Raw genomic sequence first — 12,383 nt, 5'->3', positions numbered from 1 at the left:
AGAAACCCCCATCAAACGCCTCGTATTGGCATTCTAATTAGACAGTTACACCGAACGACAGACAGACAACCCATTTTTTTGGAGTCATCTCCCAAAGGGCCAACAACTTTGAAACACGACACAACGCCCTTTGTGTTGCTGTCAACACGCATTTACAAGTTATTTAATAGCAGCAGTAGCAACAACAACCACAACAAAGTGGTCATTAACAACAACAGCAGATAACAAAATCGGTTAAACACTCACTCAAACTCATCAACAACTTCTCGAAGCTCAACCATCCAACAGCAACAACAACAATGTCTTCATTAGGCCTAACCCGTCTATTACGTGGTCGCATGCGTTCCAATACCTGCCGCATTATTCTCTTGACTTCCCTGGTCTGGGTCATTGTCGACTTTGTGCTAATTGCCCATTATTCGGATTGTATCGGCAAGGATGGCTGGCGGTGTAAACGTAACGGTGAATATGATGTTGAGGTAAGTCACATATTTCAATAGAAAACAATTTCAAAACTTAAAATAAAAATTTCAATATAAATATTTTTTAAAAAAAAGTCTATAACAAAATTTCAATAACTTTTTTATACAATATTTTATTGAATTTTTCAAAAAAAAAACTTTAAATATGAAAACAATTTTAGTCAATTTTCTATAGAAAAAAATTTCAATACTTTTTTTTATTTTAATACGAAAATTTCAATATTTTTTATACGAACTTTCGTTGAAATTTTTTTTAAAGAATGAATCTTTGATTCTTTTTTTCATATGAAAGTTTCATTGCAATTTTTTGTATGAAAGTTTTAAAGAAAGTTTTTCATTTTTTATGTGAAACTATCATTGCAAAATTTTATATGAAAGTTTTATTGAAATAACATTTCATTGGATTTTTTTATATACAAAATTTCATTATAATATTTTTTTATAGAATGAGTATTTAATTTATTTTTCAGTATGACAAAAAATGTTATATGAATGTTTCATAGAAAGTTTTTCATATGAAAGTTTCAATGAAATTATTTTATATGAAACTTAGTTTTTGAAATTTATTGAAATTTTTTATATAAAATTTTGATAATCAAATGCAAAAAAAAATCAATTAAAAAAATTACTGATGAAACAAATTTCATATATATATATATATATATATATATTTTTTATTTATTTGATCTTCTTCATACTGAGAAAAAGTTATATGAAAAAAAGTTTTGTTGATATTGGACTGGTACTGTATCTCCCGAATGCAGGGATGTATCGACGTCAAATTTTGTTCGTATCCTATTTAGAATAGTTACATTAAATATGTGCACAGAAAATAGTTCTATTGTCACGGGTAAAAATTCGGCCCACAAAGGGTAAATATTTCTTCCAAACTAAGTAAAAATTCGAAGATGGGGAATATCGGCCCACTCCTTCGGGTACATCCACCACAAAGTAGTCAACATTTTGTAAACAATTAATTTTATAATATCATGCGAACAAACTATTCGATTTGAAGCAAACTTTTCACAACCTTTCATCTTTACAAAGCCTAGATCAAGTAGGAAGAGCCCCACAAAGGCTCAATATTTTCAATATTTATAAAGCCAATATCAGGCGAATGGAATGTCCGATTTGAACCAAACTTTGCACAACCTTTTATATTTATCGAGCCTAGCTCAGTTCTGAAGATGGAAACCATTGGTCCTCTCCTTCTGGGGATTCTATTATTTTTACAAAGCCTAGATCAAGTCCTTCCCCAGAAACTTTTAAACTGTATTAAATTGAAGCAAATTGAATTGAAAACGATTTGATCAAAATTAAGCGAATAATATAACCTGTGTATAATTTCGAAGACCTCCGTAAACCATAGGCTGAGGGTATATATTTGTCGGCAACAACGACTGACACGTTAATACTTGTTTGTAAATTCGTCAACATTTTCTATGATGAATATTTCTGCGGATGTATATTTCAGGCCTAGGCAATATTTCGTGATATTGCACCGATTACAGATCCACAAGCACCTCTTCCTTACACTGACATATTTTCCGAATATTACCAATATTCAGTACAGCCCTCTTAATTACTTGTCCAGATTCCTTTCACCGTGGGTTGTGTTATGATGTTCGGCTTGTGGCCTATAGATCGATTCGAAAAAAAAACACAAAAAAAACAAGTTTTCAATCCACTTCATCCCAAATTGTTTGTCATCATCACCGAAAATTATAGGCGCTGTCCTTGACCATAACTGGAACCTATTGGAAATTTTTTAAGCCATCAGTGCTATATTTCTGTCCTCTAATGTTAATGGGTTACTAAATAATATTTGATGTACGTACGTACATCCGAGTACATACGACAATATAATTGGTATTAATTTTAAGGTCAACCACTCCTCTTGGATATACTGTCAACTTCTCGGGTTTGTCCTTCAGGGGTAAATTTATACGGCATAGAATACAAATTTTGTCATTTTTTACACAAAAGTCGGGGTCCATTTGACCCGCTGAATATTGACCGATCTTTATCAAAACAGACATGCTTATTCTTTGGCCCGATCCGCTTCTCCATGTAAAATTTCTTCATAATTGCGGTCTCTGGTGCGACCAGAAAAAAACGACAAAAAATAATTATTTGATTGGTCCATTTCATGCCCTAAATATTATCATCTTTACAAAAAACAATAGGGTTCTTCATTGGGCAGAGCCCATCCTACATGCAAAATTTCGTGAAGATTGGTCCATAACTGTGGCCTCTATCATGTTTACAAATTATAATGGACAGACGGACGGACGGACGGACGGACATACATGTCTAGACCAACTCAGCTATTCAAGATATGACGATCGGTATACTTAAAGGTGGGTCTACGACCAATATTTCGCGACGTTACAAACTCTTGGGGCTGCACACAGCTATAATACCCTGACAACATAGCTGTGTAGGGTATAATTACTCCTCTTGGATATACTGTCAACTTCTCGGGTCTATGCTCTTCAGGGGTAAATATATACGCTATAGAATACACATTTTGTGATTTTTTTACACAAAAGTCAGAGTCCATTTGACCCGCTAAATATTGACCGATCTTTATCAAAATAGGCATGCTTATTAGTTGACCCAATTCCCTTCCCCATGTAAAATTTCTCCATAATTGTGGTCTCTGGAGCGACCCGAAAAAACGACAAAAATTAAGTATTTGGTCCATTTCATCTCCTAAATATTAACCGATCTTTACCAAAAATTAGGAATCTTCATTGACCAGAACCCATCCCAAATGCAAAAATTCGTGAAGTTTGGTCTATAACTGTCGTGCTTGTGTCGTGTTTACAAATTATAATGGACAGACGGACGGACATACATGTCTAGACCAACTCAGCTATTCAAGATATGACGATCGGTATACTCAAAGGTGGGCCTAGGACCAATATTTCGCGGCTTTACAAACTCTTGGGGCTGCACACAGCTATAATACCCTGACAACATAGTTGTGTAGGGTATAATTATTAAAATTTTGTCGAGATTTTCTATATTTAAAATTTTTTCTCAATTTTTGTAAATTTGTCGAAATGTTCTATGATGAATTTTTTTTGCAAAATTTCGTCGTGAATTTCCTTTCATGAAAATGTAAAAAAATACGTCGATATTTACGATTTACAATTTTTAAAATATCGTCAAACAAATTTTTTTCGACCGAAAATTTCGACCAAATTTTGTCGAAATTTTCTTTCATGAATTTTTTGCCAAATTTTTGTCGTTAATTTTCTTTCATCAAAATTTAAATAAAATCGTCGATATTTTCGAATTACAAATTTTTAAATTTGGTCGAAAAAAATATTTTATCGAAAATTGTACAAAATTTCGCCGAAATTTGTATACAGAAAATTTTAAAATTTCGTCGCGTTTTTTCTGTATTGAAAATTATGCTATATAAAACTTCGATACAATTTCGACCATTTTTTTTTTTTTAATTACGCCTAATTTAAAAAATCCGGTTATAACATCCCTAAAAACTTCACGCCATACTAAAAATATATTTTACATGAAACTATTTGAGATTGTCTTCTTGTTCTGCGTTTATAGATTCAAGAATCAAGTCCAAAAATTACAAAGCTGTGTGGTGTTTGTTTGTTCGTGTGTGCCTGGATGAGTGTGTTGTCGTCAAACGTGTGCGTTTGAAACTAAAATCACTTGGCAGTTTGGCCTTAGCTTTTTTGCCCTATGCCATTGCACACTTCATCTGTGTTTTAAGCATGTGACGCATCATCATCATCGTTCATTGTATCGAGCGTCAAAGGCGCGAGTGCGTTAGAGCAAAAAATAAAAAAAAAATAGACAGCTAAAATAATTAATTTTCTCATAAATCTCAAAACAATAAACAACGTTTGAACTTGAAGTACCATCACTACGACAATGATGATGATGATGAAATTCAACAGTCGAGGAGTTGTTCGGCTAATGAAAATGTGGTTGGTGGTGATGGTGATGGGATCGGCCTTTGATAGGAGAGAGGGGGTGGGGTTAGGAGTTTGTTGTAGTTCTCGATAGGAAGAACAAGATTAAGGCATTTATTGTGAAGGCGGGGTTTTGTGATGGGTGAGGTGCCAAAATTTTACTCAGGTTGGGATGTCAATCAGATTTTTACATCGTTGTTTTTACCAGACATGCTGTAGTCATACAGTTATAGCTATGACATGAGATACCTTCTTTTGTAGTTGGGTTCCTCTTGTTTAGTTCATATGACTGATTAACTGTAGCCTAGGTTGGTTCCAAAAATAATTTTATTTGAGTGTATGTGTGTGTACCTATGTTGCAGATTTTGTTGTCTATTACCATGAATATTTATTATATGCATTTCAAAGAAGAAGCAACAAGGCGGCAAGGCAGGCAAGCAGCCATGGAATATGATTTCATAGTTAGAAACAACTCCCATTGTTCTTTTGAACATCTTCTTTGGAAAAAGTTCTCTTTTTTTTGGCAAAAAGCCAGTATCTATTTTTGTTCGCAGGAAAAATGTTTTTATTTTTCTGAAAAAAAACAGCAACTACAAATGTAATCAAAATGCAACCAAATGTTGGTTTGTTTTAGCCACATAAAGACCAACTCTTTTGAGGTTGCAACGTGTTTGGTGTGTGTTACGTTTGATTGTTGTTAGGAACATCATCATCATCATAACCGACAACACCATCGTAACTGTGACATTAACGTCAATGGAAAAAATTTAGATTTTTTTTTTTTGGAAAATACCGCACCACCATATGCCAAATAGTAAAAATGGCACAACAATATGAAATAAATTACAAAGAGACAAAATGCAATTTTCCAAGAAGAATTAAGAATAGCATTTTTTTTTTTTTTTTTGAAATGGCAAAAAAAAAACAGAGAATGGTGTTGTGGTACAAAAACACACAGAATGGTGTTGTGTGTGTGGCATTGTGCAATTTGATATGGGAAAAAACTTGTTAATGGATTTATTATGTGATGAATGAAATACATTTTTTTCCAAATAATTTGATATATTGTTTCAAATCAAAAAAAAAGTGATTGCAGAGTTATGAATATATAATTCAGGTCACAAGGTAATTGGAGATGGATTTTGTTTTTTGACAGTGCCCAAAAAAAAATGCTGATGAACAATGAAGGTTGTACAAAAAAAAATAATATTTGCTACATATTTGAAATCCATTTCCTGTTTAGAAATATACTTTCGAAAATAATTTTCAATACAATTTTAGATAAAAAAATTTGCAAAAACCTTAAATAATTTTTTATTACAAAATCAAAATTTTTTAATTTTTATTTATTTATTTTTAGAAAATCAATCATTTTCATAAAATAAATTCAATGGAATTTCCTAAAAGAGCATTTTCTATAAACATTCCAATAATTTTGTATACAAATTTCAAAATTTCTATGGAAAAATTTAAAAATCAGTGATCAGTGATTTATATACCCATCACCACACTGTGGTACACAGGGTATTGTGTATTTGTACATATGTCTTTAACAGACAAAAGGCAACGAGATAGACCCATGGTTCCTTTTGAAAATATGCATAGAATCACTTTATGAGTCGATTTATGTATGTCCGTCCGTCTGTCTGTCCATGTTAAATTGGTCGCATTTATATTCCGATTTGGATGAAATTTGACAAAGCACATTTATTTGGTCCTATGACGAACCCTATTGAAATTGGGAAAAATCGGTTCAGATTTAGATATAGCTCATATATATAGTTTCGACCGATTTAGGGTAAATGGTGCGTCAAAGTCCCTCATTATCTTTCGATATGCACGAAATTTGGCACAGGGTACTGAAATGAGTATATAATTATGTGTGCTAAGTTTCGTGAAAATCGGTTCAGATCTACATATATAGCACCCATATATAATTTTCGTCCGATTTAAGGTAAATGGTGCGCCAAAGTACCTCAATATCTTTTGATATGCACGAAATTTGGCATAGCGTACTAAATTAAGTCTAGAATGATGTGTGCTAAGTTTGGTGGAAATCGGTTCAGATTTAGATATAGCTCCCATGTGTATTTTCGTCCGATTTAATTTAAATGGTGAACCAAAGTCGCTATATATTTTTCGATTTGCACGAAATTAGGCATAGCGTACGAAATTATCTCTGAAATGATGTGTGTTAAGTTTCGTGAAAATCGGTTCAGATTTAAATATATATCCCTTATATATTTTCCTCCAATTTTAGGTACATGGTTCGCCAAAGTCCCTAAATATCTTTCAATGTGCACGAAATTTGGCACAGCATACTGAAATGAGTCTATAATGATGTGTGCTAAGTTTCGTGAAAATTGGTTCAGTTCTAGATATAGCTCCCATATATATTTTCTTCCGATTTAAGCTAAATGGTTCGCCAAAGTCCCTACCCTACACAACTATGTTGTCAGAGTATTATAGCTTTGTGCAGCCCCAAGAGTTTGTAACGCCGCGAAATATTGGTCCTAGACCCACCGATTGTCATATCTCGACTAGCTGAGTCGATCTAGACATGTGTGTCCGTCCGTCTGCCCATTATAATTTGTAAACACGATACAGACCACAGTTATGGACCAATCTTCGCAAAATTTTGCATGTATGATGGGTTCTGACCAATGAAGATCCCTATTGTTTTTGGTAAAGATCGGTTTATATTTTGGGGATGAAATGGACCAAATACTTAATTTTTGTCGGTTTTTCGCTGGTCGCTACAGAGGCCGCAATTATGTCCCGAACATCGGGAAATTTTACATGGAGAAGGGGGTCGGCCCAAAGAATAAGCATGCATGTTGCATGCCTGTTTTGATAAAGATCGGTCAACAATTTTTTTTTTTTTTTTTTTGAGGCGATCTATAGGACACAATTACAACTATCATGAAATATTGCCCAGGCTCGGAATAAAAATCAACAGAAAGTTAGAGTTCTGTGGTAGTTGTGTAGGGCATTGTATGGTCGGCCCCGTCCGACTACACTGCTCCGCTCACTGGTTTTTTAATAATTCTGTATTAATTCATTTCTGTATAGAAAAAATTTTTTAGTGACTTTTAATTGTTTGTATCGGAAAAAGATTTTTCAAAGTTTCGTTAAGATTTTTCAAAGTTTCTATATAGAAAATTTTATCAAAATGTGGTAGATTTTCTTTTAGGAAAATGCCGTTAAAATTTTGTGAACATATTATTTGACAATAGAGAATTTTCTGTATTTATTTGAATTTCGTATCCAATTTGTAATCCCTATTGGACACATTTTCTATGTTTGAGAATACCATTTGTTCTGCTACCATGTTTGGCCAAAAATATCTCAAATTCTTAGATGAGAAGGGACAAACATACGCACCCATATGTCTCACTACTCGCCCGCAATCTGTGTACAATTAATAATATTTGCCTACAATTGTTTGGTTCTTTCCATCTGTCGCACAATTTGTCTGCCTGACTATTTGTCTGCTAGACTAACTGTCCGTCTGTCCATTCGCCGGTTTTATTTGTGTATAATTTCCCCACCATCGAATTTTCATGTTCATGTTCTTCAAAGTTGTTCGCAAATGAACACCCAAGCGAACAGGGCAACACGCACAATATCTATCTTACTCTCGATGGAGCTGTTGTTGTAATTAAACATACAAGTGCAACAACAATAACAACAGCAACAATGACGATAATAAATCTCAATATTATAAACATTGTATGAGAACATTGTACAACAACAACAACATCTACAAACATGCCATTTTTAAATCTTTCACATTTTGTTGCGGCTTTTTGTTGGTGTTGTTGGGGATTTATTTTTTGTTTTTATTGTTGTTGTTAATAATTAGCCAGGGCAATTATTTTATAAATATATTATTTCATTTCACTGGACGGGATTTGAGTTTGGGGGCGATTTTAAATGATGGGTAACAGGATGGTTTTTTTAATTTTTAATAGCTGATATCGGAAATATTAATTTACGGGCGGGCTTATTTTTGTTGTTTGTAACCGCAGGAGGCCTGGCGAAGGTATTCCATCTCCTATAATGAATATTCTATCTCCTGAAGACCTGTTGAACTTCTTCTATTTCCAGAAGACTGTCAAAAAGGCTTCTATCTGAGAAAACTTGCAGAAGATCCTCTATCTATAGAACACCCGGAATGTTCTATAGATACAAGATCATCTGCAGGCCTTTTATGCAAACAGGAAAGAGAAAAACTTCTACTGACCTTCTGGAGATAGAAGTTTTTCGAAAGGATTCCTGCAAATGGAATGATAACGCTTTAGCGAATTTTAATCGTTGGTATCGGAAAAATTATTTAGGGAAATTAATTTTTCTAAAGGCCCTTCCAGGTCTTCTATACACAAAATATCTTCCCCAAATCTTTTATTGATGTAGGCTTTCTACAAGTCTTCTGGTAATATAAGTCCCCCTTCTACATGCCTTCTAAAAATAGAAGACTTTCAAAAAGTCTTCGGGAGATAGAAGACCTTATATAAGCCTTCAGACAATAGAAGAACTTCTACAGACATTCTGCAGTTGGAAGATTTATCGACAAGACTTTTGGAGATAAGGGACTTTCGACGGGCATTTTATAGAAGCCTTCCGTAGATCGAGGCTTTCTGGCTTACCAATTAACCGAATTTTATTTGTTGGCGTCGGAAAAATTCTTTAGGGAGGTTAATTTTGTATAGAAGCCCTCCTTCCAGGCCTTCTATAGATAGAAGATCTTTCGCAAGTGTTTCACAGTTGGAAACTCTTCTACCAGCTTTCTGGAAATAAAAGGACTTCCACAGATCTTCAGGAGATAAAGGATCCTTTACAGGACTTCTGGAGATGGAATACCTTCGCCAGGCCTTCGGAGTTTAAAACCCCTTATACATGCCTACTTTTGGAGATAGATCTTCCACAGGGCTTCTTGTGATAAAAAAAAACCTTCGACAGTTCTTCCACTGGCCTTCTACAGCTAGAGGCCTTTAATCACAACTTATATATCTATAAACAATTTCGTAGCCCTTCTATAGCTAGAAACCTTTCCGAAAGCCTTCGATAGTTTATAATCCTTACCCATTCCCTTTGTAGCTAGTAACCCTCCCACATGTTTTTTATAACGAAATCCCTTCTAGAGGCCTTTTACAGGACTCGACAGCCTTTCCACAGGCCTTCGATAGGCCTTTTGTAGCTGGAAGTCCAATTTCGTCAATTAGAAACCCTTTGACAGGCCTTCTATGACTATAAGCCCTTAGACAGGCCCCGACAGCCTTTCCACAGGCCTTCGATAACAAGAAATCCTTCCATAGCTAGTAGCACTTCGACATGCCTTCTATTACTAGAAGTCTTTGACACGTTTTCTATGACTATAATCACTTCAGCAGGCCTCCGCAGCCTTTCCACAGGTCTTTGGTAGCAACAAATCATTCCATAGGCCTTTTTAGCTAATAGCTCTTCGACAGGCTTCCTATTACTAGGAGCCCTTTGACAGGCCTTCTATGACAATGAGCCCTTTGACAGTCCTCCTAAAACTATAAGCCCTTTGACAAGCATCGACAGCGTTTCCACAGGCCTTTGGTAGCAAGGAAACCATTCGACAGACCTTCTATAAGTAGAAGCCTTCGACTGGCCTTCCGTAACTAGAATCCATTCGGTAGGCCTTCTATGACTAGAAGCACATCGAGAGAGCTTTTATGACTACATGTCCTTCGACAGGCCTTCGATAGCAAGAAATCCTTCCATAGGCTTTTGTAGCTAGAAGCCCCTCGACAGGCCTTCTTAACTAGGATCCCCTTGACAGGACTTCTATGACTAGATGTCCTTTGACAGACATTATATAATTTGAAGTCATTCGATAGGCCTTCCACAAGCCTTCAACAGCTGAGCCTCCTTCCACAGGCCATACCTAGAAGTCCTTCCACGGTCCTTCAACAACTATGCGTCCTTCCACAGGTTTTCCTGAACCTCGAAGTTCTTCTAAGATCGTCTAAAGCAAGAAATCTTCTGCAGTTATTATATAGCTAAAATTTATTCTCTCGTATTTTTTAACTGCAAGTCATTGCACGGGCCTTCTACAGCTGGAGGTCCTGCTAATGGCCTACTATACATAAAAGTCCTTAAACAGGCCTTATAAAGCTATATATATTTTAATGGACCTTCAATAGATCCCTCCGAAGATTTTTTAGTGATATACAACTTAAGGGAATTTTTCCCCAGGCCTACCCTCGGGTTTTACAGACCAATGCCTTCCATATTTATTTTATTTTCTCTGATCAATTTCCTTTATTCTAATTATCCCCATTTCTCCCCTTCTTTTTTCCAGTTACCTGTTGCTGAAAAACGTGTCGACGATGATATGGTCGGCGACAATGAAATCAACACCGAAAACAGTATAGACAATGACGGTGGTGGCGGAGGAGGTGGTGGTATCGGCGGCGGTGGTGGTAGTGCCGCCAATCGTGATGATAATGCCCTGGTGGGACAAATTGGCCATGGCTTTGTTAGCGGTGGCATTTCAGCGACATATCGCAGTACAGTGCTGCGCAAATGGTATTCCGCACCAACCGTACACGAACAGAAGGGCAAGCCGGGTGAGCTGGGAAAACCCGTGAAAATTCCCACTGAAATGAAAGAATTGGCCAAAGAGAAATTCAAAGAGAATCAATTCAATTTGGTTGCCAGCGATTTGATTTCGTTAAATCGTTCGCTTACCGATGTCCGACATGCAAAGTAAGTAATCGAATTGTACGAATAATACTAAACAAGTTTACATTTTCATTCTTTTCTTCCCTTTTCTTCCATCCATTTTTTATAGCTGCAAAAAGAAACATTATCCTTCGAAACTGCCAACCACCTCCATAGTTATAGTTTTTCACAATGAAGCCTGGTCAACGCTGTTGCGTACCGTCTGGAGTGTGATAAATCGTTCGCCACGTACCCTGCTGAAGGAAATCATTCTGGTCGATGATGCAAGTGAAAGAGGTTTGTATAACAACAACAGAAATATAAATAGAAATAGAAAAAATAATATAAAGAAGAAGATGTAGCAAAGATCTATGAAGTGCTCCATCTCTGGCTGCTGCCGCATACATCTTAGCTTTCAAGTACTTTGTTTTGTGTGTGTGTGTGTGTCTCTGTTGTCACAAAGTTAAAGTGTCGGTCTTTAGTTAGATTTTCTTTCAGTGATAAATTACATTATTATGTGGTGTCCCTTTTTCTTTTTTTGTAGCTGTCATTGCTATTGTTGTTGCATACATTTCTTCCAGCTATTTTTATATTAGTTTTAAGGTGTGAGAGTTCGTCTGAGAAGTTTGGTGATAAAGGAAGTGGAGAATATGCCCTCTATACTTTCTCAGTTGTAGTAGATCTTCTGAATGTAATGAAGTTTTTAGAAGGCCTTGTTCCAAGAGGAGATAGGCGGAGTAGGCGTATTTTTCAAAATTCTGTCTACAGAAAAGCTCCTCATTGTATTATGCCCATAAAATAACTCTTGAGGATCTTCTATATATAACTTTGTTTTCCATATGTATAATGCCCTCTAAAATGTTCGATATAGAAACTCCCTAGTCTAGATTTTCTGACCTCAGTAGACATTTGTATAATTGTAAAGAAAAGGGTATAGGGTTTTTTTATATAAAACTTTCAGTAGAGAACAATTCTACAATATGTATCTAGAAGGCATTTTGTAGGGCATCTTTTGAAATATCTCCGGTAGAGGACATTCGATAGACTGTACTTCTTAAGCCCTTCGAAATGACTTCTTTAAATATAATCCCCATAATAATTCTTTTCACAGATCTTCTATAAAAAGAAACCACATTCCTTCTATAAATAAAATTCCTAGATATTATATATATATATATACGGCTTTTTAGCTGATTTACTGCTTTAACAGGACCTCTATATATAACATACCTTCCACATATAAAATTCCTTTGTA

General features: G+C 35.3%; 1 protein-coding gene across 2 annotated transcripts in view; it reads left to right on the top strand.

Moving 5' to 3' along the window:
* The first annotated feature begins 263 nt into the window (after window positions 1–263).
* The window catches only part of LOC133321930 (polypeptide N-acetylgalactosaminyltransferase 5), a 30,117-nt gene continuing 17,997 nt past the window's right edge, over window positions 264–12,383 (top strand). For both annotated transcript variants that reach the window (XM_061531002.1, XM_061531001.1), the window contains exons 1-3: window positions 264–479; window positions 10,767–11,173; window positions 11,259–11,425. In XM_061531002.1, the coding sequence (XP_061386986.1) occupies window positions 300–479; window positions 10,767–11,173; window positions 11,259–11,425 (754 nt within the window). In that variant the 5' untranslated portion in view covers window positions 264–299. The remainder of the gene's footprint in view (window positions 480–10,766; window positions 11,174–11,258; window positions 11,426–12,383) is intronic.

This window comes from Musca vetustissima, unplaced genomic scaffold (genome assembly GCF_032173495.1).
Source record: "Musca vetustissima isolate MV318-11 ecotype Yass unplaced genomic scaffold, APGP_CSIRO_Mvet_v1 utg13374, whole genome shotgun sequence".
In the NCBI taxonomy this organism is placed as follows: domain Eukaryota; kingdom Metazoa; phylum Arthropoda; class Insecta; order Diptera; family Muscidae; genus Musca; species Musca vetustissima.
This window is presented reverse-complemented; position numbering and strand designations above follow the sequence as displayed.